The sequence below is a fragment of the Rattus norvegicus genome, chromosome 1, assembly GCF_036323735.1.
Source record: "Rattus norvegicus strain BN/NHsdMcwi chromosome 1, GRCr8, whole genome shotgun sequence".
In the NCBI taxonomy this organism is placed as follows: Eukaryota; Metazoa; Chordata; class Mammalia; order Rodentia; family Muridae; genus Rattus; species Rattus norvegicus.
In genome coordinates, this window is record NC_086019.1 from 183,395,151 (window position 1) to 183,419,818 (window position 24,668).

The 24,668-nt window shown below is 41.8% G+C and overlaps 3 protein-coding genes across 4 annotated transcripts in view; 1 reads left to right on the forward strand and 2 right to left on the reverse strand.

The window, feature by feature from the left end:
• Pdilt (protein disulfide isomerase-like, testis expressed) overlaps positions 1-24,668 on the reverse strand; it is a 294,014-nt gene that overhangs the window by 126,339 nt on the left and 143,007 nt on the right. The gene's annotated exons all lie outside the window — the stretch shown is intronic.
• On the reverse strand, positions 6,839-23,796 carry RGD1559600. Of its 2 annotated transcripts, none has more exons than XM_006230140.4 (2): positions 23,600-23,796; positions 6,839-10,575 (listed from the first exon to the last, which is right to left on the reverse strand). In XM_006230140.4, the coding sequence occupies exons 1-2, from the start codon at positions 23,627-23,629 to the stop codon at positions 10,117-10,119; spliced, it is 489 nt and encodes a 162-aa protein (XP_006230202.1). In that variant the 5' UTR covers positions 23,630-23,796; the 3' UTR covers positions 6,839-10,116. The 2 variants fall into 2 exon arrangements, with proteins under 2 accessions (XP_006230202.1, NP_001102623.1); NM_001109153.1 differs by lacking the exon at positions 23,600-23,796 and adding an exon at positions 21,730-21,779 and having other exon boundaries at positions 10,043-10,575.
• The window catches only part of Acsm1 (acyl-CoA synthetase medium-chain family member 1), a 34,846-nt gene continuing 32,079 nt past the window's right edge, over positions 21,902-24,668 (forward strand). The window contains exon 1 of the mRNA NM_001108502.2: positions 21,902-22,001. The gene's annotated coding sequence lies outside the window, so the exon portion shown is untranslated. The remainder of the gene's footprint in view (positions 22,002-24,668) is intronic.

The window sequence follows — 24,668 nt, forward strand, 5'->3', positions numbered from 1 at the left end:
ACACGAACACATGAACCAAATCCCCAGAGAAGATGAATCACTTTATTAGAGACTGTGTTGCTTAAGAACCATGGTCAGCTTGTATGGTAACTGAGGAGGTCACTATTACATGGTAAGGAATTTGCACCTGTTCTGCAGAGTGATTTCATTAAAGTAGTTAATGCAAAGCAAAAGCTCAGTCAACTATGCATTTTTTAAGTTATCTTGCTGACTGAGGGTAACTGTGTTAAAGGGGAAATCAGGATGTGCTTACAGAAACATCTTCTTAGTGGAATTTGGCCGATTAATGACTAAGCAATGGAGATAGGGTTGGAGGGAAGGAGATGCTGAAGGGTGACTTCTGGGGTTTTTAACCCAGCAAGCCTTAGGTCTATGCTTTCAGCACTTGCTGAGCAGGACGAATTTGGAGATGGGAGTACTCAGTGGTCGTGCTCATTCCGATTAACAGTGTTAGTGGCTAAGTATTAATTTCTAGTATATCTAACATTAATATGTAACACTGATCTTTTATTAAGATAGCTAAGTTTGAGCTCAGAGAGAGATCAAGACTTCGAATGTAGCTTAGTTAATTATCAATTCAGCAGAGTGTTAAGATAGGTGAATGGGTTACTCAGGACATGTTCTTGAAGAGACAAAACACTGAGGAGGGAGACTCCACAAACACTGAGGAGAAAGAACGCCAGTGCAGTATCAGAAAGAAGAAAGGGAACAATCCTGAAAGATTTGCACAGCACTGCCATGAACAGCCACAGCGGGAGCTGAAGAGAGCCCTTTTAGTGGCAGAACATTTGGGCACTTGTCTCCCTCACTCCGCCAACATTCAGTAGAGCATGTGAATCAGAGCACTGATAATTGTTGGCTGAGCCATGGCACACGGGAGGATAGAAATGGATTTTGCCCTCTACACTTTCCAAATATGAATGGGAAAAAGGATGAAGATGAGTGGTGGTGGTGCATACCTCTTAAAAAAAACCTTGTCTCAAAAAAACTATACAAAAGCAAACAAAAAAGAAAAGAAAGAAGGGAAAGGAAGGAAGGGAAGAGGAAGAAAGAATGTGGGAGAGAAAGGTTAAAGATTCAAGGTTGTAGCCTCCGAAAGAGAGAGGTACTTGAGCAGTGTGACAAACTCTTTGTATTCTACCCAACAGTCAGTTCCCTCTTTGCACCCATCCCCACCCATTGCCTGGTTAGAATTGCTGTGAGAGCCCAGTACTGAACCACAACCATCTGCCTCCAGCCAGTTAGGAAGCTTCACTTTGTTCCATGTAGGTTTTCTATGATAGACTCTGTGGTTATTCAGCCGCTCTCACAGCTTCCTCTACCTCAAGAGAAGATTACAGATTTCTGCTTCCACAAAGTTGAACACTTGTCTGATCCACAGAAATGTAAGGAGGCATGATGGCAGCCGGCTTCAGTGTGCCTTACCTGGTTTGACTTAATCTGTGGCCATCTGCCACACTGACAAAGAGAGCAAATGCTAGGGAGCCATTGTCATCCGAGTCAAAGCCTAACAGAGTAGAAACCTGGAGCTACCCCCCTGCCCAGAACTGGCAGACCCAAGGAAGGAAAACACAGGTTGGTTTAAGTTCCTGAGATTTGAAAGTCATTTATACAATGTTACCATAGCAACAAACAACTAGTGAAAATAAGATCTCCCTCTTAGCAAAACTAGCCTTCAATACTTGGCAGCCAACTATGACCTAACAGGATTTGCTAATGCTAACAACTTGTGTTTTCATAGTATTTAGTTTTGTTTGACTTAGCACTTAAATTCATTTTAAAGCTGGGGTGGAGATAGAGGATTTCATGTTGAATTAGTACTATGTTTATCGGAGGCTTCGGGAAATAGTCAATGCTAGAGTACTCCTTCAAGCCAGGTATAGTGCTTTCCATCTGTAGCACAGAAAAAGGACACAGGTAGTGTAACGCAAGGGGCAGGAGCAACAAGCAACAAGCAAGCACTGAGAAAGTACTGAGAAAGCTCTGAGAAAGTACTGAGCAAGCTCTGAGCAAGCACTGAGAAAGCACTGAGAAAGCTCTGAGCAAGCACCAAGAACCAAGCAGCAAGCAAGCAGCAAGAAGTGATACAAAGGTGAGCTGTCTGAGCCAAAGTTTCAGAAATAAGTCAAAATAGGTCAAGGTAATTGATGAGGAAATGAGGAAGAGCCAACAGGTTCCATAGGGCAGGGCATGTGGTGTTGCCTTACCTAAAAGGAGGCAGATGGAGCGTTTGTGAAAGTCACTCCCTTTCAGAGCTGAAGGTAATGAGTCTAGTTCTTTTACCGTGAAGGGTACGCTACCCACCTGGACTCCCTTTTTCCTCATCTGTGAAAAGCAAGTGTCACAGTTCCTGCACAGTTTCAGGTAAGCAAGAAGGAGGAAGTAAATCTCTGAGAGATATATGTGCAGGGGAGAGGCAAGGGAGCGCATGAAGCTTCCTCACCTCTCCTATATGGGAGCACTATACCTAAAATATTTACCATGGAGGCGCTCCCAGAGGACAGAGCACCATTCTTAAAGCAGTGTGGTTGTTTTATCATTTATTTACCTTTGCAAATATATTATAATGAAGAATGTAGAAGCTAGAGTAATGTTTTAAACCACTGCCCGATGTCAGCTCTCTCCACCTAAAATTAGTATGTCAATGTTTGATGCCCCCTTCTGACAGTATCAACAGGGAGGTGAATGTGAGGGGTCCAGTTGGTGGCAGGCAGAATTGGCCTTCTTCCTTCTTAGTGGGGCACACTACCCATGAGCTCCCTACTGGAGCTCCCTCTGGCCTCCAAGAAAGTTCATTATTTCTTTATTCCCTAGCAAGTAGGTGGAACGAGGTCCCAGGAAACCCCATACATTGACAAACCAGTTCTGCACTGTTACAAAGCCAATCTAGGAATAGTGAAAGTAAATAGTATAAAGGCAGAATTTTCTAGAAATCAATCTTTTTCCTCAATTCTATGGTCTACCTTGGGTTTGCTTGTCTAGTTTACATGAGCCTACTTGTTTCCAAGTTCTCCATCAGACAAAGATTTCAGTTGTCCAGGGCAGGAGTGTGTCTGGATTCAGATTATCTGCCTTATCGCTGTTGCTATGTTCTCAGGCAGAACCCAGGCTAATCCAGAGGGAAAGGCAGTGAGGCTCAAGGACAATGATTAACAGCTAGTCTGACTACCAGGTGTCAATCAAGTCCTCTCTTTTCTTTATTCAACTGCCAATAAGTGGTTTTTAGTTCTGAACATTGTCCTGTGCCTCAAGGGGACTGTTTATCAAATAGGGCTGGCAATATGGCTCAGTTCTTAAAAGTGCTTACTGGGTAAGTCTAACAGCAATCCCCAGAATCCACATAAAACCTGTCTGGGGTATACAAATGTAATTCCAACATTCTTATTAAAAGATGCTGTTGTGCCCAGATTGTAAAAACTCCAAAGAGACCACCAGGAACCACAACTCTGATGTAAGCATGCGAGAGTCTTTATTTAAGTTTGAGCTTGGGCCACAAACCTTCCTGATGGAACAGGAAGGAAAGGGACCCCGGGCTCTAGGTGAAGGGGATTTAAAAAGGAAAAAAACCACAAGTGGGGCTTTCAAGCTTTGGAGTTACATGATTGGGTAAGTGAGTAAATGAATGTTAACTTTTAAACTGATAGCATTTGTTCAAACCACAAGGAGAGAGCATACTTCCAAAAAGGAGAATCTTGACCTGAGAAAGACATGTTTTCTTAGCCCACTCTGTTGTTATCAGCTAGCTACAGTTGCTGTGTCTATTTTGCAACTGTCAGGGACATTTCATGATTTTTCTCAGACCTCAAGGGTGGGGGTCATATCACTGTAAGGACAGGAGCTTAAAATAGAGTTTACAGGACAAGATGGAATCTATCCTATTGCTTTTGTCTCTTTATCCCCCCACCTCCTTCTATTAGTGGCTTTAGGGGGCCAATCTTGGGCTCTTTGAGATCTGGATCATCTGTGTTGATTTGTTGATAATGTGACCTCATTATCATCAGTTGAATAGTCTCTAATCTCTATCTTATATATTATAAAAGCTTATTTATAATGTGTGGTCTAAAAGTGAGTAGTAAGAGAATAACTCAGGGTCTCATGAGTAGAAATGAGAGTTGCTAACCAGGGGGAGGAATTAAACAGTGAGTGATACCAACTTTCGGAATTTTCTCATTTCTTGGGGAATCTATATTTTTTTAACTTTAGTTAATGATTTTCTAATAACTTTAGAATGGTTGGCATAGAAACAGCATTTCTTGTATAAGGTGTCATATAGCCAGCCCTACTTGTTGAAGGAAGACTAAGTCTAATCTCTTTTGTTTTGTAACACCACTTTAGCCAGAGAATGTACATTATGTTCCAGGTGGGAAGTGAATCTTTCTAGGTGTTGGATATCTTTAACTATGTCTGCTTTAACTGTCATAGTTCTTTTCCTGTAATGTTAGCACAGTTACCTCAGTGCTGACCCCAGCCAGTCCTGTCCCTAGAATTAATGTTAAAGTCAAAGAGATAGGTTCTTTCTTTTGTCTCTTACGGTCTCCCTCAATTAGTCTTATTAAGGTTCTCCATATCATTTTCTCTGAATAATAGGTTATGTGGGGCACTAATTGAACCAAAATATAGAACCCACCTGGGGTAGAAGAATTAAAATCCACTCCATTCATGCAAGAGGACAGTCCTGTGGAACAGGCCCACCATGTCTGTTCAGGGGAAATAATCTATTGGGAAAGAACTATGGGAACAGTCTGATTGTAGAGGTGTTGATATAACAAGGAAACTTTTCTCAGACAGACATCCCATTCCAATATAGTCTGGATTGTTAAAGTTGGACCTTTTGTGACCATCTATATGGAGAAACATTATATTTAGCCATTAACCCAATGTCTTTATAAAAGGGGGATGTAATGCACACAATACACATAGTTAGCAGGGACAACAACTCAGGACAGAGACTGAGTCAACTTTAACTTGAAGGGGTTAGTCTCCTTTTTGTACCCTCCATTCTGGTACAGCTGGAGCCAGGTAGTCTTCTTTAGTGGAGAAACAGGTCTGGCGTGAGTGAGTTTAGTATACCTACGCAGTGATTCTATCTACTTTGATGGTAGTTGGCATGGTCAACAGGATGATGCAATGTCCTTTTTTCTGGGTTTAACCATGTCTTGTTGAACTCTCTCTCTCTTTTTGGAGCTGGGGACCGAACCCAGGGCCTTGCGCTTGCTAGGCAAGCGCTCTACCACTGAGCTAAATCCCCAACCCCTTGTTGAAATCTCTTTACATAGACCCAGTCTCTTTGACCTGTGTGTTCTGGAAGTGGGCCTGTTTCATAGAGGGCACATAATTTAGGTCAAAGATATTTATGACCCCAAAGGGTAGGCTCTAACCCTAAATATTAAATCATCATCTTTTAGTTTTGTAATAGTTGTCAACTGTAAGTCGGGAACAATGGGAACTGGGATATCATATATAATCAAAGGGTTTCATCTGGCAAGGAGAATTTCTCACCTGATATAGGGCAAAGAGAAAGAATATTACCCTGTCCCTGCCAGTCTCTAAGGCTAATTTAGTTAAGGTCTTTTTTAATGTTTTTTTAACCTGTTCTGAACTTTGGAGTTGGGGGTACAATATAATTTTCAATCTGTCCCAATGAATTTTGTTATATTTTGATTTACCTTGTCAGTAACATAAATGTCAGTCTATTGTCTGACCCTATCATATGAGCAAATCTATACCTGGGTAAGATGTCCTCTAGTGGCCATTACCTTTGTTGTCTCAGCCTTGGTTGGGAACACCTCTGTCCATCTGGAGAAAATGTCCACAAATACCAGCAGATATTTATAGTCATATCTTCTCAGCTTGATCTTGTAAAATCAATTTTCCCAGTAAGGCCCCCAATCTCTTACCTTGAAGTCAGGAACGTGGATATTTGGAATTGTTGGGAGTATTGGTCAGCTGGCAAGCTTTACAGTTTGTCACTACATCTTCAAGAGTGGCCTGTATATCCTTGAAAGTCACCTTAGATTGTTTCACTGGGTCTATCATTTGTTTACTCTCATGTGAGTGACTGTGGCTCTTCCTGAGAACAGTTCTTGCTAAAGAGGTTTTAGTTGATCACCACCAGCCCCTTTAATTTTTTCTTCTGTATATATATATATATATATATATATATATATATATATATATACATATATATATATATATATATATCATTTGTTCTGGGTGGTTCAGGTAGGGCAGTGGCTAATCCAGAGATGGCTGTTTCTTTTAAGGCTACCTCTTTAGCATGTTTGTCAGTCAGGTTGTTATCTCTAGCCATTGGTATTGTTTCCCTTTTCTGTCCTCAGCAATGAATGATTGTCAATTTTTTGACAGCCAGAGAGCTTTAAGGAGTTGTAGAATTTTATCTTTAATTTTGACAGGTTTGTTGCTGTTGTTGTTGTTGCTGTTGTTGTTGCTGTTGCTGTTGCTGCTGCTGTTGTTGGGAGCCCTCATTCTTAGTAGATGGCTGCATGTACATGAGCAGTTGTAAATGTATATCTGACAGTCCCTGTAAATATTAACAGCCAGTCTTTTTCCCATGATGGGAGCCTGTGTTAATGTTATGAATTTGGACCTTTTAGTTGAAGTGCCTGGAGAAAGAGACAGTCTAGATTATCTCCATTTCTGTAGTCACTGTCGTCCCTGTTTTTCTCTGACCCTTATGGAAGCTGTTTCCATCCATAAAGTACCCTCAAGTCAGGTTAGGTACTGTGTATCTGGACCAGAGCCTTGTCACATTGATGGAATGGACAGTTTAAGTCAGGATCAGGTAGGAGAGTCTTGGAGTTCAGGAAAACAGGCAGCTGGAAAATAAATAACTTAGCAGGGTTGATTAGTAAAGTCTGATAATGAATCATTTAGGCATTGCTGAGTCATCAATCAGAAGGCAGTATACCCCTTTAATTGCATGGGGGGTAATCACAATGAAATTTTGTCCCAAAGTTAATTTATCTGTATCTTTAATCAACAGTGTCATGCTACAATAATACACAGGCAATGTGGCTATTCTGCTGCCACAGGGCCCAGTTTTGTGATAAATAAGCTTCTGGCCATTTCTGTGGCCCTAGAGTATTGGTCAAGATCCCTTTATCTACTACTTGCCTAGCAATTTTTTGAAGCTTGGTCTCCTGGATCTGAGGCTTTGTTGGCTAGAAGGACTCTAACAAAATCTCTATTTAGTGTCTTTCTTGTCTTAATCTGCACTCTTCTGTACTCTCCCTGAAACTTTCATTACATCTTTTAATGACTTTTTTCTTAATCTTTTTTGAATCTGTAAGTTCTTCTTAATGTTCAGCACTAACTAATTGATGAAAGCCCGTGCTAAAATGTGCTGTTTTCTCAGGGTCTATGTGTGTATAGCCTTACACATATAACCTTTATGACCTGTTCAAAAAATGTCACTGGACTTTTATCAATTTTTTTGTCTACTATCCTTATCTAAACCTTAACCAAATTATTGTTGAGACCTGCTAAAAGAGCCTGCTGGTAAATTTGGTGATGTTCTCTACCTGGCGTTGAAGTCCCAGTCTGTGTGGATTCCCTGTGGGGTCAGGAGCCAGTTTCTTGGCCTCCGTCTGTGGTGAAGAGAACCCATAGGTATCTGCACTGAGTGCCCTAAGGTGCATGGAAGGGAGTGGTTGTTGCTTCTCAGTGGGCTGAGTGTGGCAGAATAGTCAGTCTTCACAACCTAGAGACTACATCTGTTCAGACCAGGAGCCAGCACTTCTCCTGGCAAGAAGGATAGCCATTTACTGAGCAAAATGAGTGACTAGGAGTCTTTTCTAAGCTCTGGTGAGGGATGCATCTGTCCACTTGGGGCCTCTCCTGTCCAGTCATCTAGGTGTGGGGCCCTGCTCTCTGGAAACTCACCTCCCAACTCAGGGAAAGACTGGTTAGAGCCTCAGGAGACCCCAGCCTTAAACCTTTTTAGGGGCCCTGGATGCCTGTGCACTCTGTGCCTGTGCTTGACAGAAGGGGGATAAGCCTGTGTGAGCTATAAAACATAGAGCGGGTCCTGAGAAAAAAGGGAACCAGCAAGTAATTGAACGTAGGACCTCTGGAAGATCTCAGTGTTCTTAACCTCTGAGCCATCTCTCCAGCCCTAAAGCTGACGTCACCAATAAGGGTGGAGCTGGCTTTTGGGCTGGAGCTGGCTCCATTCCTGTTGTCTTTTTGGTATAGCACACTTAAAGCAGGATAGGAGGGATGGAAGAACAACAAGGACAGTGAAAAGTATAATATAGAACCCAGAATTTGCAACAATGGCCACCCAATATCTGTAAGCCATTGAGAGATTTGGGTTTAATTAAGTTTATATTTAATATTGGGTTCACCTTGAAACTTTTTAGTGTTGTTGAAGCATAACTGATGAATTTATATATAGTATATATGAAGGGTATATACAATATATTTCAATACAGATATATACTGTGGATTTCTACAACCAAGCTAATTAGCATATGTAACACTTTACATAGTTTCCCTCCCAGTGTGTGTGTGTGGGGGGGGATTGCTGTCTATTTGCAGGTGAAGGCAGACACAAGAGAAGGCAAGGCCTGTGATTTGGTTAGTGAAAAAGTAAGGGGGGCACAGAGTTTTGAAGAGAGGAGGGAGAGAGAGGGGGAGGAGGAAGAGAAGGAGGAAGAGGAAGAAGAGGAGGAGGAGGAGAATCAAGATAGAGGAGAAGGATGACCCAGATCTGTGTGGACTTAAAAGGCCACGGGTATTATGAATATTTCATAAGGGATGGATTTTTATAGGACAATTTGTCTTATCTAGGTGGGCAGTTTGTATCATTATCAATTGACTGTGAGTTCATTGTGTGGATGTGGATGTTTTGTGGAATGAGAACTTAAGATAGAAATCTGTTTGATAAATTACAAGCTTATTGAGTTTTGATTTTAATAGGTTACTGGGAGTTGTGACTATAACCGTAGGAGGCAGATGCTGGGACTGTGAGCAGAGTTCTCAGCAAGAGGAAGGCCGCTGCCAGGATCAGAGAGTAGCCAGTGACAGTGTGGGGTCCATAAACCGGGGATATATTTTTGTTTATTTATGTCTTCTGTGTTTTTCCATCTCTATTTTATTGTATACAATACATGGGTCTGTTACCTCTGTGGTTAAGTTGATTTTCAAGTATTTTATTTATACTCTTAAACTAGTATGAATGGAGTTATTTTCTTTGTTTTCTTTTACCCCCTGTGACTTATTTGGACAATTTTGTTGGTAGCACATAGGAATACCACTGATTTCTATAGTTTAAATTTGTACCCTATAAATTCATCAAATTAGTAGTCCTACAAGTGTGGTGGGTGAGTCTTCACCACTTTCTATAGAAGTCCCATTATTTTCAGAGTTCATTTTCCCATCATTTCTTATTTGGAGCCTCTGTGTTCTGTTAGCTGGTTTTGGCTAGGACATCATCCATCACTATACTGACTAGAGATATGAAAGCATCCATATATTCTTTTGTTCATTACCCTCATGCATTTTATTTTCTGCTATACCTCCCAGTTATCAGGATATGAACCATAATTTTATTGTGAATACAGTAGAATTCACAGCACAATGGTAGCTTATTGACACAAGTTATCTACATCATTTTTTCAAATTATGTATAAATTCTAACTCAGTCCATAAATTAATTTCTGCACAAATTAAATTACAATTTCATACTTCACAATTTCTGCCTATGATTGTCTCTGGGAAAATGTTTAAATTTTATTTAATGATAAATATGTTTACTTTCCCCCTCAAATTTCTTTACTTTTCTTCTTAAATGTGTTTCCTTCCACCTCACTGAACTTCTGTAATATGAGCACTTTGAATTCTCCTTCCTGAAACTCATGGGTCTCTAATTTCTGTGGTAAGCTGCTACAGCCTTGTTATTTTTCTTTAACAGTTTACAGGTTGCCACACTGCTTCTATTCCTTAGAAAGTGTTCTTACCCCCTGTAAGGTCTTCTTTTAGATCTCTGAGATGGCGGTGTTGCGTTGGGATTGCAGTCAAACGTTCTCAGAACGAGTCTCATGGCTACTCAATGGCATCTCTGTTTAGTGGGCCTGATGAGGCGTCCAGCAGACTCTAGGTTCTAAAATCAGCCACTTTAACTTTTCTGCCCTCCTTAAGAAAGAATCTCTCAGTAAAAACAGGTGTTTGGGTGTGGTTTATGCCTAATCTGAGGTCCCAGGAGGGAGCCTCCTCTGTGTCTTTCTGTGTGGAGAATGCAGGGTGGGTGTGTCCTTCATGGATGGTGGTCCATGGTTGAACTAGATGGTCTCCAAGACCTAAAGCAAGGAGATTGGAGTTTGCTCCAAGGTACGAAGCAGATCTTTCACTTGACCTGCTGATGACTGTAACATCCTCACATCTCAGCAGGACTGCTGCTGAAACTACATGGTTCCAACAGTACCAATGCGATCTGAGGCTGAGAGGGCCTGTGATCAATCTGCAGGGCTGCTTCAGGATCGAAGACAGAGTCCAAGTCTCTGAGCCCATCTCTGATGCATACATCCCAGAGTTGAGTCCACTGTCAACCTGCATCTGAGAGAAAGTGAAGCCAAGATTAGAACTATTCCAGGATCCTCTGAGGAACTGAGGTTGGCAAGCCTGCCCTGAAGAATAAACTGGGTGTGTCTTCTGCTGGCCCTCATGTGTCAGAACTGCTCTCAGACTACAGATTAGGGGTTGAGATCTAGGCCTTTGAGTCTGCTTTGTGACTGGAGTTGGTAAATGTACCCCTAGGAATCTATTCAGGCAGGCCTGAGCTGTTTTGTCTTGGAATAGAGACATGCTTTGGGGCTGTTTCAGAAACTACTGCATTGCCAGAGTTGACAAACATGCCCTAGAGACCAACATGGGCACACTTTCTTCTGCGTCTATGTGCAATAAAAAATTATGTCGCCATACAGCTGAGATGGGCTGTGCTGAGAGAGAGTGTCATTTCAGGGTCTGCAATTAAAACCAGGTGAGGCAGACCTGTCCCCTAATGTGCTAATGCATATGAACTCTTTGCTGGTCCCTTGGCAAAGCTTTTGGCATTAAAACCAAAGCTACAGAAGGCCTCAGCCAAGGCTACCCAGGGCATGGAACCATTTCTAGGTCTGGCACCTGAACCCACGGTCTGGCACTGGGAAAAAGTGTGTTCACTGAAACCAGAGCTCTAGTCTCAGAGCTTCTGGGTGTTGCAATCTTCCACTGAAGCACTTCCGTCTGCAGATTACCTGTGGGGACATGAAGGGGGGCTACCTAATGAACCCCCTTGCTGCGGTATAGCCTTCTGCTTCTGGTAATACTCGGGGGTGACTAGAACCATTGTCTCCTTGTGTTGCCTTCCACTTTCTATGTTCACAACTCTTTCTCTGTTTTCAAAGTATCTATTGTATGCCTTTCTTCTCCCGCCATCTTCTTCCTTCTCCTTTCTTTCCTGTCCCACCTCCTCTCCTCACTTCCTCTCCCACCTCCTCTCCTCACTTCCTGTCCCACCTCCTCTCCTCACTTCCTCTCCCACCTCCTCTCCTCACTTCCTGTCCCACCTCCTCTCCTCACTTCCTGTCCCACCTCCTCTCCTCACTTCCTGTTCCACCTCCTCTCCTCACTTCCTCTCCCACCTCCTCTCCTCACTTCCTCTCCCACCTCCTCTCCTCACTTCCCCTCTGCCCTTTCTCTACAAGTGTTTTGGCGATGCCCTTGGAAGTCAGTAGAGAGCAGAGGGCTTCAAGTTTCTGGGAGCTGGGGTTACAGACATTGTGAGGCACTTGACATTCAAACAAGGAACCGAAATCTGTCCCTGCAAAGGTGGTGCCCATCCATACCTGCCTTGCCATCTTTCCAGTCCCCGTCTCTGTTTTTCATTAAGAAGAAATACATTTATATGCCTAAGTGCATTTTTTTTCCATTTCTCCTGTTTCTACTTCTTTCTGTTATTCTGAGAGTCCATAAACATATGTTTTCCTCCAAAATCCGAGCGAGTCTGGACATGCTTCTGTCACTTAACTGATTCCACGGTCTGCTGCTGTTCCACTTACAGTTTCCAAGTTTTCCCTATTATTCTCAGTGATTATTTCCTTTGATACAGTTTTCAGGTTCACTGAATTTCTTTGACCCTCTTGACTCCACCAGAAAGCCTAATTAATTAATTTTTAACCTAAAGCAACAAGTTTTTCAGTCAATGATTCCCAATTAAAAATTCTATATCTCTGTTAAAAGTTCTGTTTCTCTTTAGCATGCTTTCCTTCGGTTGTTAACAGCTCTATAACATTTATTAATATTATTCTCTACCAATCCCAATTTGGGTCATCAGTTTTATTCACTGATGTCCTGGTTTGTTTGTTTGTTTGCTTGCTTGCTTTTTGTTTTGTTTTGTTTTGTTTTAAGAGACTGGATCATGTTTTCCTTTTCTAAGTTATTCTTTTTAATTTACATCATTTCCATTTCTTTCTCCCCCCAACTCATCCCATACCCACCACTCCCTCTCACATGACCTCTCCTTTAATTATTGTTACACACTCAGTCCAATATATGTAAATGGACCCATTTAGTGTTGTCTGCTGTAAGTGTTTACATTGACCAGGTAATATTGACTTAGATATATTTCATTCCTTTTATGTAAGCCAAGTCACACCATGAAAGACTATGTGGAAGCTACTACTATCATCACCATTTGACCAGTATGAATGTTGACACTAAGAATTCCAACTAGACAACCATGCTCAGTACAGACAGCAAACGACAGAAAAGGCATTGGAACCTAGTTTTACCTGGGTAAGTTCTTAGTCACTATGCTCACTGTCATACATTCATCCTGGGAACAGCTCCAACTAAAGGAATACACAACTCTTTGAAACTCTTTTGTCTTTATTTCTGTTGTCCATATGTCTGGTTCCAACCCTCAACAATGGTCTGAGGCAGAACGAAGCTCAGATTGGACTTTGTACTCTGACATAAATCCAAAGTACCCTCTTATATTTCTCTGAGGACTCCTAAGATGTTTTATTATAGAACAGCATCTGGGGAGTTACTTTTTAACTTAATTAAAATGTTTACATAGATAGTACACACCAACGTTTGGAAGATGTTCATCAAACAATTAATAGCTTTGAACAAAACCATGGCAGTGGAGTGATTTCTGTAAGGTCAGCATTCTGGGACCAGATGTGGTGGTGCACATGTTCAATTCCAGCACTCAGCAGGTAGAGAAAGGAAGACCTTCATGAGGTAAGGGCCAACCTGGTCTATATAGTAAGCTCTGTGCAATCAAGGACTACATAGTGAGACCCTGTGACTTAGGGTTTTGTCATCATGGTGGCACACTGGCAGACATGATACTGGAGAGGTAGCTGAGAGTTCTCCATCCAGATGAGCAGGCAGCAGAAAGAGACAGAGAAACTGGGCTTAGTTTGACCACCTCAAACCTCAAATTTCCACACTTCATCCAACAAGGCCACACCTCCAATAATGTCACTCCCTATGAGTCTATGGGGGCCATTTTCATTCAAACTGCCACACCCTCTTTCTCAAAAACAAACAAACAAACAAACAAAAAAACCAAAAAAACTTCAAAAAACCAAGCAAGCAAGCAAGCAAACAAGTATATCAACACTCTAACAGATATAAATGATTAACTATCCTTGACCTGCTTTTTTAATATCAGAAGATACTAGTGAGCAACTAAAGCAAACAGAAATTTGAGTAATTTTTATGTAGAAGGAAAGAACAGCATTAAGTGGATGTCTCATTGCGTGGAGAAAACCCAGAATGGGAGAGAAAAAGAAAATTAAACTTCTGTGAATAAGTTTTGCACAAATTTCTAGTTGATTCCTGATGTGCATAGACTTTATGTGGCCTTGGTCTGAAGGAAGAAAATATAATTTTGAGTTGCTAAACACTGAAGGAAATGACTTGTTTTTGAACTATAAGTCTGAACAAGCTCGCTGCCTGTTTAAACCAGAGAAAGAGAGAGAGAGAGAGAGAGAGAGAGAGAGAGAGAGAGAGACAGACAGACAGACAGACAGACAGACAGACACACAGAGACAGAGGGAGACAGAGACAGAGATACAGAGAGATATAGAGATTATTCAGAAGAACAAAATGAAACCTAAAATCTTTACTATTAATGATAAGGTTAAGCACAAAAATCCAAAAATTACTTCAGCCAACTGTGTAGCAGAGTGTTTTCCCAGCAAGAGCAAGGTCCTGGATTCTATTTGCCACACCACAGACATACAAACACTGTATATATGCTCATGGTTCAAACACACTTTTGGAGGAATTGAGTTGGAACTGATCTGAAAGACTCTTCCCTGAGGACTAGCTTTCCTAATATCTGAATCTCTGCCAACTGCCAAGGAAGGAAAGCATTCAATAGTCACACCCTTCAAGCCACAGCAATAGCTAGCATAGCAGGATGCGCCCAAGGGTGCAGTAGTGGCACTTATATGTCTTGGGAGCAAGACTCTGTGTCTGAAAGATGTGGTATCCTCAGCAACAGGGTCTTACTTTCAAGTTCTGGTGGGGTGGTGCTAATCAAGGGCAATGGCACCAGCCTACATTATTTAGAGGGGCTCTTTGATTCCCCTGACTAACAGCTGTCAAGATGGACTTAAGTCCTACTTAGTAGGAGTGAATCTGAGCCTAGTACTCTAAAGCTTGCCAACTACCCATGGGTGATGAGGTTCTTAGACCTTAGAGGAGAAGCTACTTTTCCCAGTTTCCTAAGCCACCATAACTTCTAACTGTATTTTAAGTACTTATCAACCAAGCATAAGTTGTTAACAGCTCTATAACATTTACTAATATTATTCTCTACTAATCCCAATTTGGGTCATCAGTTTTACTCACTGATGTCCTGGGGTTTTTTTGTTTGTTTGTTTGTTCGTTTGTTTGTTTGGTTTTTGCTTTTTGTTTTGTTTTGTTTTTAGAGACTGGATCATGTTTTCCTTTTCTAAGTTATTTTTTTTAATTTACATCATTTCCATTTCCTTCTCCCCCCAACTCGTCCCATACCCCCCACTCCCTCTCACATGACCTCTCCTTTAATTATTGTTATACACACAGTCCAATATATGTAAATGGGCCCATTTAGTGTTGTCTGCTGTAAGTGTTTAGGGATGAGCACCTGGGATTGGATAATCCATCAGGAGACTCATCTCTGATTTGCCCTCTTTCAGCAGCCATTACTTGTTTATAGCAGTGGTTCTCAACCTTCCTATTGCTGCAACCCTTAAATACAGTTCCATATGTGGTGGTAATCCTGAGCTGTAACATTATTGTTGTTGCTACTTCACAGACATAATTTGCGTATGTAATGTAAATGTTTGTGGGGTTTTTTGATGGTCTTAGGGAACCCCTATGAAAAGATTGTATGACCTCCAAAAGGGGTAGCAATCCACAGGTTGAGAAGCACTGGTCTGTAGCTCCTTATCTAGGGATGGGACCTTGTGAAAATGTTCTCACTCATGCTGACATGTCAACAGATATTTCCATTATACAGGTCCTGTCAAGGCAACCTTTGCGGTTTCATGGGTGTGATTTCTCTATCATATGAAGACCTAATCTCACAGCAGACACCTTGGTCCTCTGGCACTTAGAACCTTTCCATCCCATTCCCAGTAATGTGTCTGAGCTTTAAGTGTAGGAATTGTGCTGCATATGTATCAACTATGGTTGGACAGCCGAGTCAGCTGGTCCTCTGCATTTTGACCAGTTGCAGATTTCTGTAATAGTCTCCATCTGCTTCACATAGGCACTTCTTTGATAAAGAGTTAGAATTACTTATGCTTGGGTGATAAGTACTTAAAATACAGTTAGAAGTTATGGTAGCTTAGGAAACTGGGAGAAGTAGCTTCTCCTCTAAGGTCTAAGAACCTCATCACCCATGGGTAGTTGGCAAGCTTTAGAGTACTAGGCTCAGATTCACTCCTACTAAGTAGGACTTAAGTCCATCTTGACAGCTGTTAGTCAGGGGAATCAAAGAGCCCCTCTAAATAATGTAGGCTGGTGCCATTGCCCTTGATTAGCACCACCCCACCAGAACTTGAAAGTAAGACCCTGTTGCTGAGGATACCACATCTTTCAGACACAGAGTGTCTTACTCCCAAGACATATAAGTGCCACTACTGCACCCTTGGGCGCATCCTGCTATGCTAGCTATTGCTGTGGCTTGAAGGGTGTGACTATTGAATGCTTTCCTTCCTTGGCAGTTGGCAGAGATTCAGATATTAGGAAAGCTAGTCCTCAGGGAAGAGTCTTTCAGATCAGTTCCAATTCAATTCCTCCAAAATTGTGTTTGAACCATGAGCATATATACAGTGTTTGTATGTCTGTGGTGTGGCAAATAGAATCCAGGACCTTGCTCTTGCTGGGAAAACACTCTGCTACACAGTTGGCCGAAGTAATTTTTGGATTTTTGTGCTTAACCTTATCATTAATAGTAAAGATTTTAGGTTTCATTTTGTTCTTCTGAATAATCTCTATATCTCTCTGTATCTCTGTCTCTGTCTCCCTCTGTCTCTGTGTGTCTGTCTGTCTGTCTGTCTGTCTCTCTCTCTCTCTCTCTCTCTCTTTCTCTGGTTTAAACAGGCAGCGAGCTTGTTCAGACTTATAGTTCAAAAACAAGTCATTTCCTTCAGTGTTTAGCAACTCAAAATTATATTTTCTTCCTTCAGACCAAGGCCACATAAAGTCTATGCACATCAGGAATCAACTAGAAATTTGTGCAAAACTTATTCACAGAAGTTTAATTTTCTTTTTCTCTCCCATTCTGGGTTTTCTCCACGCAATGAGACATCCACTTAATGCTGTTCTTTCCTTCTACATAAAAATTACTCAAATTTCTGTTTGCTTTAGTTGCTCACTAGTATCTTCTGATATTAAAAAAGCAGGTCAAGGATAGTTAATCATTTATATCTGTTAGAGTGTTGATATACTTGTTTGCTTGCTTGCTTGCTTGGTTTTTTGAAGTTTTTTTGAAGTTTTTTTGGTTTTTTTGTTTGTTTGTTTGTTTGTTTTTGAGAAAGAGGGTGTGGCAGTTTGAATGAAAATGGCCCCCATAGACTCATAGGGAGTGACATTATTGGAGGTGTGGCCTTGTTGGATGAAGTGTGGAAATTTGAGGTTTGAGGTGGTCAAACTAAGCCCAGTTTCTCTGTCTCTTTCTGCTGCCTGCTCATCTGGATGGAGAACTCTCAGCTACCTCTCCAGTATCATGTCTGCCAGTGTGCCACCATGATGACAAAACCCTAAGTCACAGGGTCTCACTATGTAGTCCTTGATTGCACAGAGCTTACTATATAGACCAGGTTGGCCCTTACCTCATGAAGGTCTTCCTTTCTCTACCTGCTGAGTGCTGGAATTGAACATGTGCACCACCACATCTGGTCCCAGAATGCTGACCTTACAGAAATCACTCCACTGCCATGGTTTTGTTCAAAGCTATTAATTGTTTGATGAACATCTTCCAAACGTTGGTGTGTACTATCTATGTAAACATTTAATTAAGTTAAAAAGTAACTCCCCAGATGCTATTCTATAATAAAACATCTTAGGAGTCCTCAGAGAAATATAAGAGGGTACTTTGGATTTATGTCAGAGTACAAAGTCCAATCTGAGCTTCGTTCTGCCTCAGACCATTGTTGAGGGCTGGAACCAGACATATGGACAATAGAAATAAAGACAAAAGAGTTTCAAAGAGCTGTGTATTCCTTTAGTTGGAGCTGTTCCCAGGATGAATGTATGACAGTGAGCATAGTGACTAAGAACTTACCCAGGTAAAACTAGGTTCCAATGCCTTTTCTGTCGTTTGCTGTCTGTACTGAGCATGGTTGTCTAGTTGGAATTCTTAGTGTCAACATTCATACTGGTCAAATGGTGATGATAGTAGTAGCTTCCACATAGTCTTTCATGGTGTGACTTGGCTTACATAAAAGGAATGAAATATATCTAAGTCAATATTACCTGGTCAATGTGATGGTTTGAATGAAAATGGCCCCTGTCTTAGTTAGTGTTTCACTGATGTGAACAGACACAATGACCAAGGTAACATAAGAACAACATTTAATTCGAGATGGCATGCAGGTTCAGAAGTTCAGTCCATTGTCATCAAGGTGAGAGCATGGCCGCATCTGGGCAGGCATGGTGTAGGAAGAGCTGAGAGTTCAACATCTTGTTCTGAAGGCAAACAGGAGAAGACTGGCTCCCAGGCATCTAGGTTGAGGATCTTAAAGCCCATGCCCACAGTGACACTCCTACTCCAATAAGGCCAAACCTTCTAATGGTGCCACTCCCTGGGCCAAGCATTTACAACCCATCACTGTCCCCATAGACATGTATTTGTATGATTGGTTCCCAGTTGGTAGAACTAGAACTATTTGGGAGTATAGTCTTGTTGGAAGATGTGTGTCACTGGGGTAAACTCACACCAGGACCAGTCTATCCACCAACTCCTCTCTCTGCCTCTTTGTTGTAGATCAGATGCAAACTCTTAGCTACTTCTTGAGCACCATGCCTGCCTGCCTGCTGCCATGCTCACCACCATGGTGATCAAAGACTCTACTACTCTCTGGAACCATGAGCTTCAATTTAAATCCTTTAAAATAATAAGCTGCCCTGGTCATAGTATTTGAATACATACATGCATGCATGCATACATACATACATGCATACATACATACATACATACATGCAGACACATACACACACATAAGACAGTCAATGAAAAGAAAAAGCACATGCCATGAGATTTTACTATATGTTTAAATAAGGCTATGTTCACAATTTCTTTGGAATAAGTGGATCTTCAGAAGTAATCAGGTTAGGGGTGTAGCTCAGTAGTAAAGTGCTTGCCTACCAATTGCAAGACCAGTCTCCAGTATTAAAGAAAGAAGAGAGAGAGAGAGAAGGAAAGAAAAACAGGAGAGAGGAGAGGAGAGGAGAGGAGAGGAGAGGAGAGGAGAGGAGAGGAGAGGAGAGGAGAGGAGAGGAAGGGAGAGGAAGGGAGAGGAAGAGAGAGGAAGGGAGAGGAAGGGAGAGGAAGGGAGAGGAAGGGAGAGGAAGGGAGAGGAAGGGAGAGGAAGGGAGAGGAAGGGAGAGGGGAGAGAGAGAGAGAGAGAGAGAGAGAGAGAGAGAGAGCGCTAAAAATCATGCAGAACCATCAAGGCAGCTCAGTGAGTAAGGGTGCTTGCCATGCAAACTTGATTCCATGAGTTTGATCCTGGAACCCATATAAAAATTCAAGATCTGGGGTCATGCATCTGTAATTCTAGAACTCTTAAGGCCAGGTGGAAGGCAAAGACAAGGAAATTACCTGAAAGCGTGGAGGCCACTTATCCAGAAACAAGAGACTCTGCCCAACACAAGAGATAATTGATTCATGATGTCATCTGTCATGCACATCCCTTCATACACACATCACACACACACACACACACACACACACACACACATACATACACACACACACTCACACACACACACATACACAAAGAGGAGGGGGCCTTACCATGTGCTAAGTGTTGGAAATTGTCTTCCAAACTTTATTCTATACCAAATATGAGGAGAATGGGGAAGCCATTGATGCCTTCTATGGGCCCAACAAAAAACTAAATTACAGGAAGATTTTATACCATTCCAGAGACAATTTTCCAGATCTGATTAATAAGAATGACCAAACAATGGAAAGACAGTGAAAGATTTTTTTTCTGTCCAATCAAAACCCATTTCCTCATGGGGGAAAACAACTTCAGTAATCCAGCTCATAAATATTTCCCTAGGTAAAAAGAAAAAAATTCAAACGAGAAACAGGCTTATCAGACACTTGTAGAAGCAGAATATTACTGAGAGAACTGAGTGGCAACTGAGTGAATATTAGCTTAGATAAAATAAGATTCAATCCTTTCCTGTATTGTATGATGTCCTCTGTGACTTTGGAAGTGTTCTAGGGCAGCTTCTGCATCCGTTTCTTTGTCTATAACTCATGACCCACTGTGCATGTCATTGCAGAACACAGAAGTCTGAGGCTTTGCTTTGTTTCTTTTGCCTGTCTGTCACGGGGTATGGAAAGTTGTAGCGAACAATAGCCTTGTCTTGCACATTCGAAGCCACATCTACACCAAAAAGATGCTCAGTGAGTGTCTCTAATGAGTGAGTGAATCCTAGGCTCTATACAGAATTACAGAAGTAAGTCTGTAAAAGTTCAGGGTGGAGATTCCACTACACAAGACTATCTAGAAAGGATGACTGACAGCGTGTCTGCCACCTTGTGATGTCATGCCTCAGCACAGCTTCCAGCAGAACTGAATCAGAAGAGAGTACAGATTAGTTCACGATCCTTTACATGCCCAAATGTTCACTCTGGAGTTTACTGTCCAGAACTTTCGTTTAGCAACTTTGGGCTAACTGCAATCAAGACTGATGTCAAAGAAGACTGTACATGGAGTCCTCAGAATTGTCCTTTCTCTACTGCAGACCCACTTGTAATGGAGGCATAGACAGTGCTGCTGAGCTGCTAACTGGTGAAATCTAGATTCGGATTCAGACTGTCAGGCCCAAGGGCCTGTCCTTTTGGCCATGGATTAGTGTGGTAACTCAGCAGACACTGCCAGGTTCAGGAGGCATCTCTCAGCTTTTAATTCCCACTCCTGCTTTGTTTTGCAGAAGTGGCCACCTGTCTTCCACTGCACTCTTGGGTTTTTGCACTTTGACAGTTTGGGTATTTAATGGATAGCTTACTGTGGCCAGTCACCTCGCTCTGTCTTCGTATCTATCCTTCTCCCCAAAGCAACTCCTACCCTGTGTTTAACATTTTAACATAAATCAGTAAGCCAGGAAACATGAGGTCTGCCAGGCTTGCCCTTACCCCCTCTTCTTTAGCGATAATTTTAAACCAAAGTATTTTTATCCCAGGTTCAACAGAGACTAGAAGGGTAAGAGTGTTGAAAAGCCCAGGCCCAAACCCTGGAGGTCCTCCACTCTTCAACAATCCCCCAAAATCAAAGCAATAGAAAAGAACTACTATGTATTGTCTCCTTCATTAAACGATGCAACATCAGTATCCAGTCTGTGGCTAAATTCCTGGGTCGGGTTCTCTACTGACTAACCCAATCTAGTCAAAGATCTCATAGAACAAAGCTTGCAATAACCTGCTCAACGTCATTTATTGATGAGCTGCCCCAAATCCAGGACCAGATGGCTTACCCAGGGTTTCTTCTTACAAGTGAAAGATCCAGGATTTAAGCATAAACCTTTGGAACTAAAAAGATCTTACCTTCTGCAGAATCGTTTCTGTTAGCTAGAGTTAAAGAGCCAACACACTCTATCATTGCATGTTAGGAGCCTCTCAAGAGTCCTCTAGTCGAACACTAACAAACAAAATCCTTAGACTTTGACATTTTCGTTTTACAAATAAAGTGAGGAATGGAGCCAGGCCTCACACGGGAAGGGATGGGTTTTGTGGCCAAAGCTGGGGCTTGTGCTGAGATCTCAGTGTCTCATTCACCCAGGAAGAGACAACTGTTGCAGGTAAAGCTGAGGCTCATGTTGAGATCTCTGTGTCTCTGGAGCGTGGATCGTAGCTATGAAGCTGTGTGGCTCTTCAGCTGAAAGATGATTTTATAGATGAAAATAAAGGGTCCAGACTGGGAAAGGGGAGCAGGTTAGCTGCCAAAACATTATGAAGACCCCATCTTTCTTATCCTGTCCTACCTTGAGTAGCCCATGAGAATGGGGAAGGTTCTTCATGGTCCTTTTCTCTATCTCACTGTCCCTGCTCGAAGTCTGCACTGCTTTTTGCCCTCCTGACTAAACATCTCCTCCCCTCTGTTGCATCATCCAATTCCTGAAGTTCTCTGCTCAACATTCCCTGCATCCAGGGGCCAAGTTCCACAGCTGTGTTCCCAGAACTGAAAAGGATTGTGCACAGACCCTACAAGCTTCCTCTCCTAGCTATAGTCTACCTGTGTCCTTCACAGTATCAGGTAAGACCAAACCCTTCCTCTCCCACATTCTCCCACCCTAGCCCTTGACCCTACCCCGTGTGTGTGTGTGTTTGTGTGTGTGTGTGTGTGTGTGTGTGTGTGTGTGTGTGTGTTGCCATATCTGGGCACCTTGCCTGTTCTAAAAATGAGCTGAGAAAGCCATAAAGCACAAGCCAGCAGATGTCATTTCTCAGTAGTTTCTGCCTGTGCTTATGCTTATGTTCCTGCTCTAACGTCTCACAAAGATGATCAGGACATGTAAGCCATAGACCACTTCCTCTCCAAGCTGCTTTTTGGTCATGATGTTTATCACAGCAATGCAGAGCAACCTACACGGTCCCTATAATCCCAGTGCTGGAAGCAGATAGAAGGATCCCTGAGACTTGTTGAGCAACCAGTCTAGCCAAATCAGCTACCACCAGGTTCAGCGAGAGACCTTGTTCCCAAAACTAAAGTGGAGGGGTTTGGGGGAAAAACCCCTTGACTTTGCCCTCTGACTTCCACATGTGTGCATTCAAACACACACACACACATGGTGGAGGGGCAGATTCATAATTGTTGATAATTGAAAGGTACCTCAACATTTCAAAATTCTTGGTATGTTCTAGGTTCAGTGCTGCTAAAGTGATTATGCCACTAGTTATGGGGATTGGGGTAGTAGGTATCATCTTTCTACCCTCAAAAATAGTGCCCCAAATCACAGAATTGTTAGGTGGTAAAGTCTAAGCCAAAAGTCAAGTCCTGACTCTGCTGCTCTGGGTTCCCCTAAGACACATTAAACATGCCAATCTGTTAAGTAACATTTGTGTCCAAGAGTTTACTGAACACACTCTCAAGGCACTGCATATATAAGTCTACAGTCCTGAGCCCAGCCCACCTCAAATACACACGGCCAAATTGCTTCCAGAATATACTTTAAAACACCTCGAAACATTGGGCTCTAAAATCATTTCATAGAGCCATCAGAATATATTCTCCAAGATGGCAGACCTTCCTCCAGTTGATAGGATCTAAAAGCACAAGTGGAACCCTGATAGTAAGTGTCTCATAAATGAAAGAGAAATTGTAGTGTGATTCAAATATTTTACAGACATAATAGATTTTTCTCTTTCCAGCTTTCACCTCTCAGATTTTTAAAATGCAAGAAGGGAAGAGTCTATCATTACACTGAATACTCAGTGTCTATCAATGAACACTTTGATGGATAGATAGATATTGAACTATGTATAGAATATCATGATGTAATTATTGCTATGTTGATCTATAGAGAATGATATATAGAGATGTAATTTTAGATATTGCTACTTAGTTACAGAAATAGACACAGCTATAGAGAGAGATCTGCAGCTCAGGAAGACAGACAAATACATGGATATGGGTGTCCCTGAAAGCTGTAACATGCACTGTGGCACATGCTGTGTCTGTATGTTTCAGTGCAAAAGCTGCCTTGCATAGTCTATTTCAGGCGCCAATCCCCACTTCTTTCCTCTACTCCTGTTATAGAAGTTAAGACACCATGTCTTTGTGTCAGGCTTAATTACTGCACTTCCCTGGAGAGAGAGTTAGCTAACAGTAGCTCCTATTTCTTAAGTCCTTACCTGTGTTGGGTCTTGCAGAATGTCAGTCATCTTTCACCACCTTTGCTTAGGCCAATAGGTACTGTGAGTCCATCTGTGTTGTAAAGGGAGGTTAAGGAAATTGCTCCAAGTTACACAGAAGGTAAGTAGAATTTGAACCTGTGCTGTTGGATTTCTCAAGGCTACCCTCCCAGCTACCTACTGCTGACCCTTCCAGGTACCACTGTGTTTGCCAACTCACATGACAAACATTAAGTCAGAACTACAAACAATTTGTAAGATAGTGTCAACATGATTTTTTTCTTCTTTGACCAATAACATTGCTGTGGAAATGATCGCAGACTGAGAGACTTAACAGAAATTTGTTTTCTCAATTTTCTGAATGTTGAAAGTCCAAGATCAAGGTTACTTATTTGAGGCTTGTTTCTTTATATTCATATGGCATTTGCCTCATGTCTGAATGCTAATCTATTTTTAAACCATTTTTATACTGTCCCTATGTATCCCTATCTGGCCTCATATTCACAGAGATCCACCTACCTCTGTATCCTAAGCGCTAGTATTGAAGGTATACATCACCGATGCTTGCTTCCTTTATGAGAAAGGATACTATTCATGTGTTCTGGTATGCTCCAATGATCTCATATTTAACTCAGTTATGAAAGTACCTATGTCCAATTACAATCACATTGAGGAATATTTGGATGAATAATCAGACATGCACTTCAAGAGGGGGTCACAGAATCAGCCCATGATAAAGGGCTACTGTACTTCCTCACTCTAACTCACCCTTTTGTTTAACTCAGTAAGTAGCCACAACTTCTATATTTGACTATTTCTTTTGCAATTCTAGAGACTGGACCATGACTACATGCATAGACAAGTGTCCTATCATTGAGCTACGTGACTAGCCATTTCATTTACTTATGAAATGTCTGTTTGCTCTGCCTAGAAGAAAAGCAGTTAATATTTAAGGGAGACACTGAGGTCATGCAGAAACCTATGTAAAAATTTAGCCATTGTAGAAAAAAATTGGCCAGCAGGAGTCTGCACCCAGAGCCTGCCGTTGTACCACACCCAATTCTACGGT